This window comes from Bidens hawaiensis, unplaced genomic scaffold, assembly GCF_021521415.1.
Source record: "Bidens hawaiensis isolate Kalapana, Puna unplaced genomic scaffold, B.hawaiensis_p1.1 tig00048928_1, whole genome shotgun sequence".
NCBI lineage: Eukaryota > Viridiplantae > Streptophyta > Magnoliopsida > Asterales > Asteraceae > Bidens > Bidens hawaiensis.
Genome location: NW_027498740.1, coordinates 765 through 23,033, shown reverse-complemented (window position 1 = coordinate 23,033; position 22,269 = coordinate 765). Strand labels below are relative to the sequence as shown.

Below are 22,269 nucleotides of genomic sequence, written 5' to 3'. Positions count from 1 at the left end.
CGGTTCAAACATCTAGTAGCTTGTAAATGGGTTAACTATCCTGGTATATTTGAAAAGTGCTAAATCTACATACACTACTTATGCTACCAATACTATCTAGGCTATATATGTTCCTTTTTACTAAAACTTATAAACTCACCAACCTCGTGTTGACCCTTGAGTATTTATATTTGACCAGGTTGCTAGATGTGTTAAGGAATGGATTGCATTGCTGGAGTCTAGAGTCACACTTGTCACATGAATTTTTTTATTGCACATTATTTACATTTGATGGGTTGTGCATGTTTAAACACATGGTTCATTGTTTTTAAACCATTTACTTTTACGTTTCTGCAAAACTTTAAATTGTTTGGATTGGATTTTGTGTTCTCATGTTTGAATGAGACTTAAATAAATGTTTTGAATATTTTAATTTGGTTGTTTGGTATAACGAATGAACTAAATCCTGGTATGTCACATGCCTCGCAATAAAACTCTGTTAGTCAAAATTTGGGGTGTGACAAAAATAATATATGAAACTCCTAACTTATTTATTAGTTACCAAAAAACAAAGCATGAAAATTTTACTAATATGGCCTAGTAATTAATTAAACAAAAAATAAAAAGAAAATTATATGATTGGCTGGAAAGACTTCTCACACTTCTCGCAATAAGAAAACTTCTGAAATGAGTCTAATCCTATATATATATATATATATTAAAAAAAATAAAGAAAAAACATTTCAAACCCCCCCCCCCCGGGCCTTCGGCTTCACTAAACCGAAATACAACATACCCAATTGCCACCCCAAATGCAACCGATTTGTTAGGGGTGCATACCGATTCAGGTTCAACATACACAAAAGAAAGCCGAAGCTCACCCCTAACACCCTAAGGTATATATCAGAGGAGACCAAGGTGACCTGAACTACGTTTTCTACCTACTTTCAGCATGTTCTTGTCCAAGAGGCAACCGCATCCTATGACTATGAGTTTATGCTACCGTATCTAATAGTTATTCCACTTGGCATTTTAGCTTTAGGCAAATGTAAACAAAAACCATTGGGTTAGATAAGGTAAAAAAAGTGCCGAATACAAAAAATGAGCTGCACCATCAACCGTGTGTTCACTCGTTTAAAACACCATCTCCCTAAACACCGATTAAAAAAACAAGAAATCCTAAAATATCAGCTTTTATTCGATTACCCTAAGTTTAAGGTGTGGTGGGAGCAGGCTCGGTGCCAGATACCCGTGAAGCAGCATCGACGGGAGCATGTTTCAATGGAGAAATACTCTTCCCGTCTTTGTTCACCGACCTACTTCCATTTTGATTGAGAGACAGCCGTCTGTTTGGAGTTCCATTAGCACGTGGGCCCGCCACCTTCTTTGTTACACCCGCGGGCCGAGCTGGACTCGGTCTGGAACCAAATGGGGTTTCTTGCTCAGTATTTGGCTGTTCTTGGATTTTCTTATGATCCTGTCAACATTATAGCGTTTGAGCTTAAAACTATTAAATATGATAAAAGAAATCGAATGTTATATTATTAACCTTTAGCCTTCGTTTTTCTTCTTCCCGTTCATGCCTGAGCATTGCGTATTCATCTAGCATGGCAAGTAGCGGGACACCATCATACATGAATGTCAGCTCATGATCTTCTTCCCACGCCCGAGTCTTGTTAACCAAAGTGTCAACAAGAGCTGCATTGTGCCATCATAAGTCATACTTAAGAAACCAACTAACCATCATGCCATCACAAGCCGAGCCGCTCGTCAGCTACCAGAGATCGGCGGTACAAGCTCCATATACCGAGCTTGACTACCAACTAGGCTTGCGAGCCTAAACGGTCCTTTTAAATATATTAATATAACAATTTTGCAATTGTAAAATTTTCAGTTTTTTTTCAGTTGTCATTTGGGATTGAAATTTTTGGGCTGAATAAATGGCCCAAAATAATGATTTTGGGACAAATTTTTAGCTACAAAAATCAAGTCTTTTCGGTTGTTATGGATTCAGCTAAAAAAGTCATGTTCAGTTTTACGATTTCGGTTCAGTTTTTTTTGGTTTTCACTAGATGTGAAACTGAAACCAAACATAAAATTCGATTTAAAAATCCATCAATTTTGAGTTGAGTTTTGTTTATTCGAGTTACGGACCAGTTATTTTTATTTCATGCACACCCCTATAACTATGATAAACACTACCAGATAATATATATTATGTGTTTTTATATAAATACTCATACCTATTAAGAACAAATATATGTGTATAGAACTAAAATAATTAAATAATTTAAATAGAAAAGAGCCAAGCTCGAGCTTGAAAAACTTATTGTGAGCCGAGCAGCTTTGAATGAGCTCAAAACGAGCCAAGATCGCCTCATTTAAGCTAAGCAAGCGAAGCTCGAGCTTAGCTTGGCTCGTTTACACCCTTAGCCATCATTAATTGTCAAAGCTTAATCTTTTCTTAAAAATCATAAATACCTGGAATTTTGTTCACCAAAATTCTGGCCTTTTCCGCTCGCTTAAGATTCAAATGCGCGCCTCTGCTTGCATTGTACCTGTTATCATCCTAATACACAGAATCCAAAACCCCAAGCATAATCAAATTACGTTAATAAATCATTAAATAATAATTTAGCAAACGCTAAACTTAAAAAAGGACAATTACCCGATTATAATCATCAAGCCAGCTCTCTTCTTCACAAGCCAACATCCACTTTTCAACTTTATCCAAAATATCTTTTCTGCTAAGAGCCTCTTCTTTAGCCTTTATGATCTGGTTGTCCATGTCAGCAAGCAACTCAGACGGTTCCACATTTCCTGAATCGATCAAAGCCAGTATTTTCTCCCTAGCAGCTTGCGTGTCGATCTCCACGTGTGCGCGTGCGAAAATTTCTTCAAGCTCGCCTTGTTTTTTAAATGCAATTTCCTTCATTTTGCTGGATTTTAATTGGTCTAGCCTTTCAACTTCCACCTCAGCCTTGAAAAAAGATAGTTAATATGTTTACAACTATAGAATCAAATTTATAATGTGTTCTGTTATTTAAGTAATTAAAATTAGGGTACCTGTTCAATTAAGTCTTGAGCAAGAGCTCCTGGGACGTTTAATTCATCCACTGAAGCTGATATGTTACAAGTTACATGATCAAACAAACGCTGTTCTTCCTCGGATGTGTCCATTAAATTCCAAAGATCTATTAGCTGAGCTGCTAATTCTTGAAGCTGTAAAAAAACACAAAAACATGGTTTTTTTTCAAACAAATACATGAAAAAGAGATGAATGGTTTTTATTATAAAACTGTTTTAGAAAATCCACTTCTACTGATTTCTACATTTTTCTTTAATAAATGCTAAACCGCTTTTACTAACTTTTTCAAATTCCAAGTTCTAACCAGTGACATTTTTAGAATTGTGTTTTATTCTTTTTTATATCTAACCCATTTGACCCGCTTTAAGTATTTCACTTTTATAATTAATTTATATTTAACCATGGTACACATTGGCCTGCTTTATTCTTATGTGTCTTATATGTTTAACTCATTTGACTCATTTTTTATATACCTCTTTTTATATATAAGCCCCTCTACCAATTTATTAGTTACCAATTGCCCTATCCTATTTTTATTTTGTATTACATACTTTTGTTTTTGAAAAAAAATGATACGAAAACAAAACAAAAAAAATAAATAGCTCCATCTAAACATGTTTTAACAATACGTAGTTAAAAAATGCAACTACTTTTAAAAGTTTATACCTTTTGTAGCCTTTGCTTCTTATCTTCTTTCAAAGCAACAACCGTCTTCGCCAGCCTAGCAAGCGTATCATTGCTTATACTTTTAGATTGCTCATCCGTTGCATCATTCAAACTAGGATGAACCTCGGTAACCGTACTGTAAAAATCAATCCCAAGAACCGCACAAAGATCATGCACAGTACTCACTAACTCAAGAACCTTGTGCAGCCTATCGCTCTTCAAAGTCAAAAGTCACACATAAGTCAGCATCACCGTCTACACTAAAAGCTAACAGAAAGAATTAAGTTTTTACCTTTTCTCTTTGAAGTTCTTGCAGTTGACCATGAAACTCATCTAACTTCTTCAAAGATAAATCTGACACGTCAACTTTGACCGTTTGACTCTCTTTACGATCAATGCTCCCGGCTATTTCTCCACATATTTTTTGTATCTGTGCTTGCACGTCCGATATCTCCTTTATACGTTCATCTTTTTGCTTCCATAATTGTTCTAAAGCCGGTGCAATTGCAGCAAGTTGTTCCTTAATAGTTCCCGATGTCTTATCGGGCTGCAAATAGAAACATAAGAAACATATAAGCACCAAAAACTCACACAGAAATACATAAAAATAAAAGCACACATTGTTTAACAAACAAACAAGAACACACGTCTCATCTATTCAATTATGTTTGTGAGTTTCTGTTCATTTACACTCATTATTTTCTTTCATTAACATTCATTAGTTTACATTCGTTGAGCAGTTCAGTGAACTATTAGTACACGTAGACCTATAAACAAACCAAACTTTCAATGAACTATTCCTGACTGAGCAGTTCAGCTGGAAGTTCGTTTATTTAATAAACGAACAAACATGAACATATTTTTTATTCATATAGTTAAACAAACAGACAAGAGCACATGTCTCCTCTAATCATTAATGTTCGTGAACGTTCATTTATTTACACTTGTTTATTTTCATCTGTTTACATTAGTTTACAATTCTTAAGTTTATCTGTTTATACATTTAAACTTTGTTGACCCGTTACAATACAGTTTAGTTTAATTATTGTTTTAGGTCTAAGAGACTGATGTTCACGTGTACTTTTAATTGGCGCTCACTTGGTTATGTTTGTTCATCACTTCATGTATGTTCATTCGCTCATGTTCATTTGCATTTGTGAACCACTCACTTATACTATTAACAAACGAACATAAACAAGCACGAAGATGTTCATTATCTAACAAACAAACAACAAAAAAAACGCCATTCGTTTAGTTGTTCGTGTCCGATCATTAGTTGTTCGTGTTTGATCATTAGTTTTTCTAAATGTTTGTTCATTTATAATCGTTTACTTTCGTTCGTTTATGTTAATTAGTTTGCCTTTGTTTTAAGTTCGTTCGTTTATATATTCATTTAAACTTCTTCTTGGGCCATTACAGTTAGTTCGTTCGTTTGTCTTCATTTGTGTTCGTAAACCGTTTGTTTATACTATTACCAAACGAACACAAACACGCTCATTTTCTTTAACGAACGAACACGAACAAGAAAACCCTATCACTTATTTGGCCATGTTCGAGCATTTGTTTGGTTTAAGATAAACCGTAAGCAATCGAACACAAACATGCCCGTTCAGTTCCATTCATTTGCACGCCTAAGTAGAACAACATTCATACTTACAATTCCAACAAACGTTTTTTCCCCAAGTGATGCAAGAAGAGTGGTAAGTTCAAGCTTAGCATCCGCAAGTGCCTGAAGAAGGTGTGATCTTGACTTTGTGGCTTGGTCAACTTTCCGCTTGTAAACGTCTAAACATTCTTGCTCGATTTGAAGAAGCATCTTATCTCTTTCCTCGTCACTTTCACCAACTTCATCCCATATTTTCTGCAAAAGTACACAAAAGTTCAGTAACTTCCTGCATAACAAAATTAACAATAAAAAGTCATAGAAAATGTATATTACTTGCAACTGATGCAGTAACGACCCGCAAGTTGTTTCTCCAAGAAGCGGGTTTTGAACATCTACCTCTGCCATATTGTATCACTGCAACCTACCTGCATATTTGTTAATATTTAAAATTAGTGCGCATTCAATTTAGCTAAAAAGAAACTTTTGGTTTCCTTGCGTCTGAGGCCGAGGAGCTACTTAGCCAAGTCTCGCGAGTCACAAATAGTAATATTATAACAAGTCACTAATAGAATAACAAATCATGAATAGTAATGTTATGACCCCCTAGGGTCGTCATAATGGGCCCTGTTTAGACACGATAAAACCTGTTTAGCAAAAAAATGCGCTATGCAATTTTATACATTTTTAAAAATAAAGATGCTTGAGTACATTATTTCTCTTTCTTGGTCCGTAAAACGCATAACTGTCATGCTCAGACCACTAAAGTCAACTGTTAAAAGAGTTGTTTTCATGTTTGATACTGGTGTTAATAGCGTCTGTTAAACATGTTAAGACATGAACTGACAGCAAACCCCCTAAATAGCTAAACGCTGGTCTTCTATTAATTTAAGTGAAATTATTTAAAATAGTAAGTAAATAAATAAATTAATTAGATCTAAGTGAAGTAGCTCAATCAATCTATCGAATTAAGTAACAAAAGCCCTTAATAAACAAAAGAAAACCCTAATTCAGTAACAGTCATCGACGAATCAAGATCTCAAATCTAGAAACCAAATGTAAGTCAGTCAGAAGCTAAACAAGTAGTTAATGGAGTTTGGAAGTCGAGATCTCGACGAATTGATTACGCTAATAAAAAACGTGCATAAAGAAGTACATTTGTGGTGAAGATGAAGATAAGAGACAGAACAGTGAGCTTACAGTGAAGATTAGGGTTTTGGGGAAGAAAGATGAGTGTTGTGTTGTGTTGTGTTGTGGTGTGTTTGTAGTACCACTGTTTACTGTCGGGATGAGATGAAGAGGAAGAGTGGGTCAGTGGGTAAGATACGGTCAAACGTTTTATTATTATTGTCGTTCCATATCTTCTAAGAGGACGGATTTACCCCTGTGGCTTTTTTGTTGTTGTTAGGTGTGAATATTTAATGCACTTAATCAACCTATCACCAAATTCATGAATTAACATTAAAGCATTGATGAGTCACAATTAAACTGATTAACTCTTTATATTAATTTTTGAAAGTTAAAAAACAAAGGAGTGTTACATTAATTAATATTAATATATATATATATATATAATCCAACTCTTTTAAGAAAATAAAATAATTGTAACGCATGTCGCTTAGTGGTTACCCTAATATATGTCATGGATTAATAATAATTCGCTTTATGTTTACAGCTATTTATAATATATGTATACATTTTTATAAAAATAAATATTATTCACTTTTTTTTACACTCTATTTATATTATATTTATAGATTTTTATATAAAAAAATAGGTAAAGTGCCATTTTCAGCCTTATTGTTTGGCAATAATACGAATTTAGTCCAAAAAATTTATTTTTTGTATATTGACCATCCACGTTTTCCTATTCTTGCCAATTATATCCAAATCACTAACCCTGTTAAATTAAATTGTTAGGTCAGGGGTAGACATGTCTTTTCACTATTTCTTTATGAATTTTTTTTAGAAATGGGACTCCTTTTTAGGCTTTAATCACAAGGGGTGCTGAGAAGTATTCCAATCACAAGAGGGGTATTTTCACTTAGTATTGGCGAATAAGAAAAGTTAGTAGATGTATAAGAAACATGTCAGGAATGTAAGACGGTGATTAAGCGAGATGGTGAAATCTCACTTGATAATGGCGAATTGGGTGTGCCACCTAAACATGACTGATATTAATATATAACATTTTAGCTACATTTTCTTATATAACATAACATATTATATATTTATATAGACAGAATTACAAATTTTGTCCTTTAAAATAAGACGAATTACGGTTCGTGTCCTTTTCTAAGTTTCCTTGCAGGCGGTGTACTTTAAACTTTTTTTTCCTACAAGTTATGTCCTTTACGCTAACTGGGTTAGAAAAACTCTGTTAAATCCCATCACGTGAGAAGCATGTGAGGGTAGTTTTGTCTTTTTGCCTACCCTGCAACTTCTTCTTCTTCTTCTGTTTCTGTATCTATTAACACACACTTTGATTAACAATCTAGGGTTTCACCAAGGTATCACCACCGCCACCATAGCTCCGCCACCAGCCACCGTCTCCATCTCATCTCAGATTCATCACCACTCTCCCGGCCACCATCACCACCGCCACCACCTGCAAGGCTGCAAGTCTGCAACACCCAACATCACCACCGCTTATCCCCACCAACAAGTGTCACCATCTCTGTGACCACCATTAGATCCGACCACCACTTATCCCGACCACCCTGCAACACCAAACTGCTTAGAACCCACAAACCCAGATCCAACTCGCCGGAGAACCCATAAACCCAGATTCCGGTCAAACTCGCCGTAGAAGACACAAACCCAGATCCATCTTCCAGATCCAACTCGCCGGAGAACCCACAAACCCAGATCCATCTTCACTGCCGCCACCAACCAGTCCGGTAATACCTTGGGTTGAATTAGGGTTGGGTTGAATTAGGAAACCAAAATCAACATTTTGTTCGAACGAAGTTTATAAATAAAATGAACGGTTGACGTCAATACCTTACGAGCGTAGATGTCAGCGAGCATGGCGCCCCAACCGTCATTGCTGAAACTGAGCTGAACAATTGACGATCCAAAGAGGACAAACTGTGGCCTCTGTGGTCTGATCATGGCTGAATTAGAATGACGTAAATGTGGATGTTGATAGCTTTATTTATAGATGGAGGTTAGGTGATGGGTGGGTACAGTGGCGCAGGGATAATAGGAGAAGAAGGAGGGAGATGTTTTGATTTTATTATTATTATTATTATTATTATTATTATTATTATAAATAATAATAATAATTGTTAATAGATTAACTATTGAATCTGGGTTTGTGGGTTCTCCGGGAAGATGAATTAGGGTTTTCAACGGGAAGATGAAGATGATGATGGAACCATACGGAGGTGTTTGCGGAGATGGCGGTTGGAGATCGGATGGTTGTGGTTTTTTGGTGGTGGTGGTGGTGGTGTTCATGGCTGTTGGTGGTGGATGGAAAGGGAGATTAAAGAAACATAGGGAAAGAGGAAGAAGAAGTTGCAGGTACAGGTGAAAAGATAAAAATGCCCTCACATGCGCCTCACGTGAGGGCATTTAACTGAGTTTTTCTAACCCAGTTAGCGTAAAGGACATAACGTGTAAAAAAAAAGTTTAAAGTACACCGCCTGCAAGGAAACTTAGAAAAGGACACGAACCGTAATTCGTCTTATTTTAAAGGACAAAATTTGTAATTCTGTCATTTATATATGTATAATAACCCTAAAAATAACAAAATGTTTCATGTTTTTGTGAATTAAATGTTAACATAAACTTCTATGTGATTATATCACATCACTAGGCTTATAAACGACTTGGACATTTGTAAATTGTTCGTGAACTGTTCGGCAAAAAAAAAACGTTTATGTTCGTTTATGTAATAGACACGCAAACATGAAAAAAAATTTGTTTATTAAGGCTGTGTTTGGGATTTCTTATTTTTACCTTTTTATGACTTATGAAAAAGTCATAAGTCATAACCTTGTGACTTATAAAACTTTTACTCTCACATATTAAGCAAACCTAAATTACATTTTCAAGTTTTTAATAAGTTATAAGTCATAAGGAGGCAAAAATAAGGAATTCTAAACACCCCCTTAAACCAAACTCTAAAGCCAACGTGTATCTGATTAAGACAACATAGTCTGGCCATAATGGGACAACGGGTCTCTCCAAATTGAATAGTAAAGAAAGTCATCGTTGTAAAAAAAAACATAGCAGTGAAGTTTTATTATATAACTTAATTAATTTGTTTATATATAAATTATATAATAAAATTAAGTGGAACCTTAATTCGCCATTATCAAGGGAGATTTCATCATCTCACTTAATGACCGTCTTACATGCCTGACATGTTTCTTACACCTCTACTAACTTTTCTTATTCGCTAATACTAAGTGAAAATGCCTCTCTTGTGATTAGAATATTTTCTCCACACCCTTTGTAATTAAAGCCTAAAAAAGTGCCCCATTTCTAAAAAAAGTTCTTTCTTTATTAATACGAGTAAAGCGTCAAAATCGTACCTGAGGTTTGATAACATTTGCGAATTTCGTCCAAAATTTTTTTTCGCAATTAGACCCTCGATTTTTCCCTACCGTTGCCAATTTCGTCCAAATTGTTAACTCGGTCTAAATTCAACATTAACTCAGGGGTGTTACTGTCCTTTTACATGTTTGTTACATTATTATTATTATTATTATTATTATTATTATTATTATTATTATTATTATTATTATTATTATTATGTGTTTGTTCGATGACATATATAGCATCTCACGATTCCTATGTTTGAATCCAATATAGTATTCGTTTGTTTACTCTTCTTTAGTTTTCGTCATATAAAGGGTTTAGCTAAGTGTAATAATAATAATGATGTGAACAAACGTGTAAAAGGACAGTAACACCCCTGAGTTAAAGTTGAATTTAGACCGAGTTAACAATTTGGACGAAATTGGCAACGGCTAAGAAAAATCGAGGGTCTAATTGCGAAAAAAATATTTTGGATGAAATTCGCAAATGTTATTAAACCTCAGGGACGATTTGGCACTTTACTCGTATAATAAAGAAAGAATGAAAAGACATGTCTACCCCTTACGTAACGATTCAATTTAATGGGGTTAGTGATTTGGATGTAATTGGCAAGAATCGGGAAACATGGATGGTCCATATGCAAATACTAAACCTTTTGGACTAAATTTGCATTATTTGCCAAACCACAAGGACGAAATTGACACTTTACTCAAATAAATATTATTTTACTTTATATTCCAAAATACTTGACAAATGCAAAAATCAACAACAAACCATGTTTGTTAAGAATGAAAAAATATAATTTCAAATGTTACCATTAGCATATTATACTATCTAAATTGTTAAAGATCATAAAGAAAAACAAAACTCGAATACGCTTACATTTCACAAAGCAATTTTTTAATCATTAAATTATAAATATATGCTTAAAAATCGATCTATTTTTTTTAAAATCAATCCATTTGTCTATTATTATAAATACATACTTTAAATCTATCCATTTATTTTTCAGTTAGTTTTTTTAGTAAACTATATATGTGTGTGTGTGTGTTTGTGGGTGTGTTAAAATTATCTATTATTATAAATATAACTTAAAATCTATTCATTTATTTTTTCAGTTACTTTTTTTAGTAAACTATATATATATATATAATATATATATATAGGGTTAGTTTCATTTAAGAACTCAAAAAAAGTTAAGAACTTTTAAGAACTCTTAAAAACCAAATATTTTTTTAACATTTTTTATATATTAACATTATTTGAGACTTGTTTTATCATATTTATAAAAAAAAATTTGATTACATATATAAATCACAAGTTACACATGTGTACAATTTATGTGGTAAAAATTTACATATGTGTAAAAAAAACATAGATATGCGTAAAAAAACTAATTTTCATAATTGTAATCGTAAATATAGATGTCAAAACTGATAAAACTACACTTAAATACATCAACATACAAAAATTTTTATAAAAAATATTAGTTATTAAGAGTTCAGTATATACTAATAAAATCTTGGTTTTTTATATCAAGGATTGTTTCAGGTTTTTTGTTGAACATCTTTCAATTATATATATATATGATACTAAGAATGAAATTTTCAACAGAATGAACATTCTCGGGTATGTTTTTGCATGTGCATTTTTTTTATTAAGTACATTTTTTTTTTGAAAAATATCATTTTGTGATATATATAAAATCAATTTATTTACACATAGTATCGATATAAGCAAAGATGTAATTGTTTCATATAAGTTATGTAATTATTTGCTTTACTTGTAATTTTATAATTTGGATCATCTAGTGTTTTACACGGGCTCTAAAGCTAGTAACAAATGAAATAACACGGTTTAATGGATTGTGTTGTGTGTGAACTTATGAATACGAGAATAGTGTGTAGGCTTGTAAGAACATCCACAACAACAAAGCTTCACAAACCGACATATCAACACCATGACATATTTCAAACTTTTCTCAAAAACTCTAACTTTCTTGCATAACAACAAACCTTTACAAACCTCATTAAAATATTATTAAAGCTATATGTATATATGCATGTGAGAGGGTGGGAAATGGATCCACCTGTAACATTTCGGATTTTTTCAAACCCGTAGTCGTTTATGTTTGAACCAACCGAAACATTTTTAGACCTTTATTATTATTTAAAATCAAGTGTTTATAAGTAATTAAGTTTATAATGTTCACTTTAGGCCCCTTATACTTTATATGTTGTTCAAATCTTAAACTATGCATAAAAAGTTCGTTAAATGACCTAAATCCAAACTATAGGGACTAAAGTTGACGAAAACTGAAATTTCAATTTTTTTGGCCGGAGCACCACGTGGTGGGGTGGCCTAGGCCCACCACGCGGCGCCTTGGACTACCTGCACAGCTCGTTTCATTTAAAATCGTTTTCTAGTTCGTTTTTTGCCCGAAATCGCTTATTTTAGGACATAATCGAGTGAATTAAGCCCCAAGAAATCCCTCAAAGCTTAGATACATGTCCATATTCATTAAACCTAGTCCAAGAACGAAATTTACTGATTATACTATTGATTTGATCATTAAAACTCGATTCGGTTTCATAAACGAGTGAATATACTAAATATGGTTCGTTATTGCTTTTCCTATATAAACAACCCCTAATCTCCTGTCATAAGACTTTACACGAACCCTAGAGGAGCCTTCGCAGCCTTCCTACCTCTGTTCATCACCAAGCCCTTCGGTTTTTGCTTATTCGTTGAAGATACAAGCTTGTTCGTTTGACTTTGCATGTGTATGGATCTTTGACTCGTCATATCTATTTGTTCTTTCACTTTCCGGGTAAGTTGTAAACATAGGAATCATTCATATTCATTCCCTAATCAATAACCTTCAATCAATTTCGGTGGTTGAAGGGTGTTGACTGGTCAATTTGCTTAAAACTCGTTAAAGGGCAAAATAGTCAACAAGTTTGACTTAACGTTTTCTCATACTTCTGGTCGGATTCAATATTCGGTCCAGAAGACTTTTATTCTCGTAACGTAATTTTAAGGCTACTGACCAAAACCCAATTCCCGAATCACTGTTTGGATTCTGGTTAGTACCAGCTCGCTTAAATCTTAAAACAAACATAACTTGAGTTCTAAACGTCCGTTTGGACTGATTCTAGCGGCCACGAGTTCGTTTTTAATTGTATTATCATATCTCATGGATTCATATTCTGATTTTTTATATCGTTTGACATGTAGTGGATGACTCGCTTATTCATTATCTCGTTTAATCGCATTCATATTCGTTTGTCATTAATCTAAGGTGAGTTTGATCATTCCCCTTTTTATCAACTGTTTTCAAACGTTTTGGGGATATATGCGTACTTACTCATATTTTCTATCATATATTATATACAAACTCGCAAACATAATCATTGTGTGAACATCAATTAAATGATATTTGCTAGTTGCTATTTGCTTATGTGTATATTCTATCATTGTCGTAGAGGTCCAACATATCCCCTTGTATAGGGTTCTCATTAGTATGATTATACGACCGTCTTAGTAACCGGAGCCCGATTCGCTTGACGAAGGTAAAACGACAACTTTAGTCATCGTAATCAATGCCCGATTCGCTTGGCAACAATTCATTGGCACATTAGCAAGTCTTGGGTTAGTCTTTGGTTGTGTATGGTTGATATATGCTTTGTTATGATTTGATTGATTACTATCACATGTGTTGTTTGCGTATTTAATATTTAACATTTATTACTTATTTATTATATAACTATTTGTTGTGTCAAAATTGGTGACCATCTCACTCAACATGTGTTGTTGACAAACTCCATTTTCTACGCATATGCAGGATGCTTTGTATTGGAGATTGAAGTTGGACACTTAGACAAGACCTTAGGATATAAACAAGATAATCATTATTTGAGCTTACATTCATGTATTTAAATTGTTTGTTATATTTAGATCTTGAGTGTATTCTTTCAATAAAATAATTAATTAGATATTGTCACCTTTTATGTATGATAGTATCTTCGAGCTGTGAGCAATCGGATCACGCCCCGGCATTTCCGCCTTAGGTTGGGGTGTGACACCACCACCCCTTGTTTGCTACAGGCCTACAGAAACAAACCCAATCATACAATACAAACTTTGCTCCCACAACAATGAATGAAGCCCATCCTGTTGTGGGTGCCAATGGCGGATCTACGTCCATGGTTGCGGGTTCACGGTGTGAGGAACGAAGTGGCGTAGCGGAACAGCACATGAACAAGCACACACGATTATGCACGCAGTAAATAGAAAATAAATGATAAACGACACAAGAATTTTACGTGGTTCGGTCCCAGCGAGGGAGCTACATCCACGGGCTGCAACTAGGTTATATCAATGATAAGGTGTGAAGATTACAATTACATAGCATGGTTATTTATAAGATATGAACTAGGTTTAAAGGCTTAATTAACAAGAAACAATAACGGGCCAAGTCCTTGTTCTCCTTGTCACCAATTTGAGCCCAAGCCCAAAGCCTTCACTGTCACACCCCAACCTAAGACGGAAATTGTAACATTTCGGATTTTTCAAACCGTGTTCGTTTACGTTTAACCCGACTCGGGAATAATTTAGATCTTCATTATTAAACAACAATAATATATTTAAGTTTCTAATGCTCACTTATTACCCCTCATGTTTTACGTATTGTTTAAATCCTATTTAATTAATCTAAAATTTAATAAATGACCAAAAATCAAAACACAAGGACTAATTGTGACAAATTGTGAAACTTTCCCATCCTCATCACTGGAGCGCCGCGCGGCGGCCACCCCCATGGTGGTCGCGCAGCGCTATGGCTCACCTGCACCAGAATCTAGTTCGTTTTTCGTTTAACAACTCGTTTAAGTTATAAAATCGTTTATTTTAGGCATGTTTGAGTGAATTAAGGTCCAAGTAAACATCATATAACTAACATACAACTCCTAATTCATTTTCCCTTGTCCAAGATCAGATCTTTATGAATAAATTGATGATTCTTTCCTTTAAACCATATTTACTTACCTAAACGGGCCAAAAGCCCATAATTAGTTCGTTTTATGTTTTCCTATATAAACAAGACATAACCATCTGCTGTAAACTTTAATCTAACCCTAAAGAACATCCCATAGCCGTCACTTGCCTCTGCTCATTCTCAAACCCTTCGGTTTTTGCATATTCGTTAAAGACACAAGCCTTGACGTTTGACTTTGCTTATACGTTGATCTTTGACTCATTATATCTCTTGATTCTTTCACTTTTCGGGTAAGTTATAAACTGTAGAATCGTTCATACACATTCCCTAGTCAATAGCCTTCAATTAATTTCGGTGATTGAAGGGTGTTGACTGGTCAATTGCTTCAAAACCCGATTAAGGGTAAAACTGTCAACAAGTTTGACTTATCATTTTCTCATACTTCTGAACGGATTCAACGTTCGGTCCAGAAGAATTTTATTCTCGTAACGTAATTTTAAGGCTACTTCCCAAAACCCGACTTTAGAATCGCTGTTCGGATTCTGGTCAGTACCAGCTCGCTTAAACATTAAAATCAACATAACTAGAGTTCTACCCCTCAGTTTGGATTGATTCCAACGGCATTAAGTTCTGTTTTATTTATAGTTTCATATCCCAAAGTTTCAGATTCTGATCATTAATCTCGTTGGACGCGTATTGGACGACTCGCTTAAATCATTAGTTCGTTTGTCGAATTTATTAATCGCTTGCCTTCCGTCTAAGGTTAGTTTTATCATTCCCCTATTTACTCGATTTTCATAAACATTTTGGGGACATATGAGTATGTAATACTATATATACACATCTATATATACATACATATCAAAATAGCAAACGTGTAATTGTGTGATTAATCAAATCTACTTGTTATGTGCTTATGTGTTAATGTATTGATTCGCTTGACATATCCCCTTGGAGAGGGTTCTCATCCTCATTGACCATCGTCCGATTCGCTTGGCAACGGTCTTATTCTCATTATTTGCTCTTAGTTGATTTGCCGGCGCCCGATTCGCTTGGCAATGGTTTAATCGACAACTTACTTGCTTATGGTTTGATTTCATTGCCGCACTTATTACGTTTTGCTTATTTATCATATTAACATTATTTTGGTGTCAAAACTTAGTGGTAAACTCACTCAACATGTTTGTTAACAAAACTCCATTTTTCTACGCATATACAGGTTGCTTGTATTGAAGATTGAAACTGGGCACGTAGACAAGACCTTAGGATATAATCAAGATAATCGTAATATGAACTCATATTTGTGTATTTGAATTGTTTTGTATATTTGGATAATGTGTGTAATATTTGTAAATAATTATATAGATATTGTCACATTTTATATATGATAGTATCTTCGAGCTGTGAGCAATCGGATCACGCCCCGGCATTTCCGCCTTAGGTTGGGGTGTGACAGAAATGCCGGGGCGTGAGCATGATTGCTCATAGCTCGAGGTAACTATCATGTAATAAATACGGAAATATCTAATAATTAATTTTATTCCATTTCAAACAATATATCCAAATATAGAAAATAATCCAAAACAAGAATCCATAACCATAAAAGAAATAATCCAAAATTAAAACTTTGAAATGTTTTAATGTGGCTAACCACTCCTCATAGTCCTAGCGGAGGGTGCAAAGCATGCGCACGGACTTGGGCGATGGGAGTAATGTGGCGTTTTGATGACGCACTTTGCACTTTACACGCTCACATCGCCGCAAGCCACATAAGGGCCGCTTTAGTATTTTTGGATAGTACAAGGACTGAAAATGAAAATCTAAAATTTTGCATCTTCCCACGTCGCGAAGGATCAGGCTTCAAAATCTTCTCGCTACGCAAAAAACAAAAGACTTGAACCGACTTTAAAGCATCTTCGCGCGACGCGAAGTAGCAGGATCAGATTCTTCGCGTAACGCGAAGTTGCATTTCTGCATGCGTGACACGTGGGGAAACGTGGAGACACATGGCAGCACCTGGTGACACGTGGCAACCCTACTAATGACTCAGCAACCCTAGAGCAACTTCGCGCGGCGCGAACCGCCATTCGTTGCGCGAAGATGCTCAAATTCAGCTATAAAAGAGGGGGGTGATCGGCATTCCCATCTCACACCTCCAAACACCCATTTTCACACACTTTCTCACATGCACTAGTCTCGAGAAGCGTGCTGACCTCGTGGAACGTGCCAAGCTCCGAAGCTCTGACGGTTTAAGCGTAGTACTCGAAGTAGAGTAGAAGTGCTGCTCGATCAGTCATAAGTATTTAACTCCAAGTACCCGTACGAGGTAGGGGTTATGATTAAGTTATTATTTTATTATTATCATAATAGCTTAGACCATAGTCAGGGGTATAGCTCAAACCTTGATTGTTGTTAAATATAATATAATTTTCATAAGCAAGGGTTATAGTTAATTATTGTTTCTTCATGATTAAGAAATATACTATCCATTCACACATGTTATAGTTAAAGTAATGTTTCTTCTTGAAGAAGAAACCTGATATAAATGTTTCTTCCTGAAGAAGAAACCTGATATATAATTAAACAAATAAAATGACTAAAGGTCCAAATGTTTTATACTATACAAATAAATTGTCAAGGTTACAGCTATACAAAACAGACTACGGGGTATGAAGCTAGATCGTTGATCTAGATATTTATACAAATGTTAATATCGTAATATAGGTCTGAGATAACAGAAAATCAATCAATCAGAAAGCTGAAAAACAGAAACAGGAATCAGTAACCGAAACTGATTTACAAACAGGGTTGTGACATTTGAGCCAAAACAAGGTACACCTCAGTACGTATTTATCGATTAAGCAAATAAACGCTTCTTGCGTAACAAACGAACGATTAACCGAACGGGTCGGGTTATGACCCAGATATCCCGGGGGGCATCTATAAGTGATATACGTTTAATATAAGCTAATATACTAGTATTATGGCCTTAGTTCGATAGCAAACAAGTTAAACGAAAACATGCTCGTTTAACTACCCGCTATAGATTTAAACGCGAAAGATAGTTACAAACCAAGCATTGTATCATCCGTTAAGCCGAAAAAGACTTACCAAACACTTATTTGAAATGTTTTAAGCGATCCGTGAAAATATTTTCGATTTTTACAAACATATAATATGTTTTTATAAATTTACACAAAACTAGCCGAAAAACACTCGTTTTCGCACTGTTTGACGCATCCGATAAGAATTTCGCATCAAAAACCGAACCCGAAATAAATTTGGACTCGGGATTTTACGTATTGGCACGCAAAACAAGAAAATTGGGCCAAAAATGGGCCCAAATGAGCCCTAAATAGGTCGGCCGCAAGTGAGGGGGACCCCCTTGATATTTATGCACAAAAATCCTCATTCTCATCCCAAATCAAAATATCTAAATCCTTTGCAGCTTCTTGTGACCTTGTTCTTCCAGTTCCAGCAGTTTTTCAAGGTAAACATCCTAAATTTTGATGAATTAATCTTGATTAAACATGGTTTAACCATAAAAATGATGATTTGATTAGTAAAAATCATAGTTAACCATGTAAAACCCTCAAAAATCAATCAAAAATATACTTTGATGCTAAACCTAGTTTTAAATCAGAATCATGATCTTTTTTTGCCATAAACACGGATTAAAGGGTTGAAACGGCATTTTTATGGTTCAAAAGTTCGTTTTTGTGTACTAGCCGAAATACTAAGTCAAGGGCTGTTATGTTGATGAAAAATTGCTTGGTTTGGGATATAAGACTTGTATCTAGCCTACATAGGAGCACAAGAGCTTGAAAAGTTTATTAGAAAGACAAAAACGAACCAAAACCGCTAAGGTAATGCCGAAACACTCGCTTACGGGCTGTTTAGGTTATGGTTGTGATGTGCATATTTTTAGATCTTGAAATTTTACAGGGACATCAGGTACCATATCATTAAGTCCTTGTTAAAATTTGGTAATTTTTCGACCATCCGAGAATATTTGACGAATTTATTACCGAATTGAGACGTTTATTTGGGAAAAATAGTTAAAATGGTTGAAAAATTATGAAATTTTGTAGGGAACTCATATTTGGTATATTTTAATCACATATAAAATTTGGGATCATTTGGAAAAGTTTAAGGGTCTTTTGTGCATATGCGTTCGTATGAATTTTTATAGCCGAATTTGGGCTGAAAAGAATATTGAACAAGCTTATCGCATTTTGGAATTGATACAGGTTGTTTTGGGACATAATTTGAGTATTCAAGAATTTTTTCGGAATTTTTTGAAATCGTTTGGGATAGACGGACGATTTTCAAGCGAAATATAGCTGATAAAATGAATTTTTATAAATTATTAAATTAGTAAATAATTCCAGAAATGTTTTTATAAAAATCTACATATTTTATTTGATAAGTGGCCAAATTTTCCAAATTTAATGATTAATGGTTAATTAATTATGCTAATTTGAAGATTAAACAAATTCAATTTTAATAAAAACCAGCAAGTTCACGATTAACGAACATGCGGGAATATCAAAATACCAAGAGTGATCAAAAATCATATTTTTGGATTAATTAAGTAAAAACGAACTTTTCTATGAGAAACCTGGACAATCTGGATTGATTGTACGCGTTTCTTCTCAAATCAAACTGAATAAACGGAAACGGACCCCGTAGCTAATCCGGGACCCCCAATATGTGATCTTTCTTTATAACTTCGTCATTTTATTAACCAATACATTTACCCAAGCTTATTTCCCCATAACTGTTTTCTGAACGCGTAAACGAACAACTTGGCCCAGCTGGGAAAACTGGAAACTAAGCCAAGTTCGGTTTTAAGTATTAGACATTGAACAACATCACAACCTAAGCCTATTGCCACTTTCTGGGTGTTCCAGCTATACCCAGATTAGTTATACAGCCAGTTTAGTGTTGAGATTATAATAATATTAAAATATTAATATTATTATAATATTGATTATAGGAACTAGTGATAGCGAACCGAACAAACCGCGAGCTGACACAGTGCTGAGTATCTACTAAACAGTGAGTTTCATGACCCCACTCTTTAAACAGTTTTACGAACTTTTCGATTTTCGATTCGTGTTCGTATTGTAAACCCGACCCGTTGGGTCGTTTCGATGTATTAAATATATTTTAATAAAGTGATTCCCGACATTTAATGTTCTTTATTCGTTGTTAGTTGTTATGTTTATAAATTCTCGAACCTTAACGTTAATCGAGCCGCACGAGTAAAACGCGTAAACAATCCAAAACCGAAGACCTTATAATATAAAGTTTGGGCAAAAAGTGTAAACTCTAAAAACTTATTATAGCTTAAAAGATATTAAACATCATTTAAAATGTTTATGAAACTGCAGGGTCCAAAGTGTAAATAATATTTAAATTATATTATTAAATAAACCCAACCCTATCCCGTCCCCCCCCCTCACGTTTTTTCGGCCGCCGGAATCGGCGCCGGAGGTAACCCAAACACCACCAAACTTCGTCGTTTTAACCAAATAAATATGTAAACGCGTTTCTCCGTCAATATAAAACATTAACCAACAAGTTAATTGCGTTTATTCGCCGTAAATAGACCCGTAATGGTCGCCGGAAAATCCGGATAATCAAATCAACGAATTAATGTGAAGACGCTCCTCCACCTAGTATAAATAGACGCCTAAACTCATAAACAACTCGCTCATTCCTCTCAATCCCCCTCTAATACACCGATTTGTCTGTAATTGGGAGCTTTCTTATTACTTTTCCGACAACTGAGTTTCGGTCAAAACAAAACCTTATAAGGTGATTAATATATGCTTGTTAATGTCGTTACACCAATAAACAAAACCCCTAGTCTAATTATAACGAACATGGAACCGAAACCCCAATTGATAAATTAGGGTTTATGTTCTTGAAGATGAAGAAGATGAAGTTGAACATCTGTTTAAAGTAAACTGTTTCCATAACTTCATTGAATTGCTTCCTAGTCTAACTGGTTAAATCGTTAACATTGTAAACATGAGACCCGGGTTCGAAACCCGGGTCAAGCGTTTTTTTTTCTTTTTGTGTTGGGCCCTGTATTGTTATCATTATTATTATTAAAATCCATTTCAAAGCTAATGGTATATTTAAGTATTAAAAACCATACTATAAACGAATATTGTCACCAGAGCAGTTGAATAATACCCAGAACTTATACCATCAAGACCCGGGTTCGAAACCCGGTTCAATTGCATATTTTTTTTATTAAACATTTTTCCAGTTTATTATTAATTAATAAATCATTATAATCAATTAATAATCATAATAAATTTATAAAAACCTTTTTAAATTAAATAAAAATTATGTAAATTAACTATAAAATATATCTCACCATTTTACATATAAATATCAAGTTTCTCGTTTTCATAAGTCGTTATTAAAAATCGTGTAATAATCGCAAAGTAAACTTTAATTCTCTAAAAATCGTTTTGTTAAAGCAACAATTATATTTTCGATTTGTAAACAATAGTTCAAGCTTTTCGAACATATAAACTTTGTTTTCTCGCCATTAAAGTGCTTAAATTGTACTAATAACCAAGTTGTCGTTAAAACATAAATAATAATATAATAATCTAAGAGCCATAAGATTCGTAATAAAATAATAACTATCTTCTAAAACTATCAAACAATTAAACAACCTTAAAATCCCGATGGAATAGCCGTTAAAAGTCATGCTTATTCTTATTTATAGTTCGTACGGATTGATTGCTTCGGTTCCTTTGACGCCTTCAAGTTATTCTTATTCCTTTTTCACTTCAATTACTAAGGTGAGTTTTTCACCACCCTGTTTTAATGTTTTAATGTTTTGGGGTAGCATATGTATCCTTATAAAAATTCAAGTGTTATTTCTTCTATTACAAAACTACAATTTGTATATGGACTTGTGTGTTACTTGTATTACTTGCATGAATATTACTTGCACGATTGGGAAGCCTCATTAAGTATGATCATACGCCCCCCTTTGCACTCCGGTCCATTTGTATCGAGTGGAAGGGCCTCATTATCCAAGTACGTTGGTTGTCACCAATTGGAAAGGACCTTACTTGCGCGATTATCCAAGTACGTTGGTTGTACCAACTGGAAAGGACTTACTTGCTCGTTTACCACATGTCTATGAATTGTATGGTTTTTATGTACGTATTTAAACTGTGGAAACTCACCAGCTATATTTATAGCTGACCATATTTTATACATATGTTACAGATACCGTGATTAGAGGTTGAAGTATTGAAGACACTTAGATTACTTAGGGTATTTCAATAAAAGAACTATTGTTATGGTTATGTTTTGGTATGAACTTGTATTGTTACTTTCGAACTTGTGTTA

General features: G+C 34.3%; 1 protein-coding gene across 1 annotated transcript; it reads right to left on the bottom strand.

The window, feature by feature from the left end:
- Nucleotides 1–994: 994 nt before the first annotated feature.
- On the bottom strand, nucleotides 995–5,783 carry LOC143597715 (65-kDa microtubule-associated protein 1-like). Its single transcript, XM_077076136.1, has 9 exons — nucleotides 5,673–5,783; nucleotides 5,391–5,594; nucleotides 4,026–4,280; nucleotides 3,734–3,949; nucleotides 3,046–3,201; nucleotides 2,648–2,959; nucleotides 2,461–2,548; nucleotides 1,529–1,677; nucleotides 995–1,456 (listed from the first exon to the last, which is right to left on the bottom strand). Exons 1-9 carry the CDS (start codon nucleotides 5,742–5,744, stop codon nucleotides 1,193–1,195), a joined length of 1,716 nt encoding a protein of 571 aa, XP_076932251.1. The 5' UTR covers nucleotides 5,745–5,783; the 3' UTR covers nucleotides 995–1,192.
- Nucleotides 5,784–22,269: the final 16,486 nt, after the last annotated feature.

Coding starts and splice junctions, on each gene's coding strand:
- LOC143597715 (XM_077076136.1), bottom strand. CDS start 5,744: ATGGCAGAGGTAGATGTTCAAAACCCGCTTCTTGGAGAAACAACTTGC. Junction 5,595..5,672: donor CGTTACTGCATCAGTTGCAA/GTAATATACATT, acceptor GTACTTTTGCAG/AAAATATGGGATGAAGTTGG. Junction 1,678..2,460: donor TTTGGTGAACAAAATTCCAG/GTATTTATGATT, acceptor GGCACAATGCAG/CTCTTGTTGACACTTTGGTT.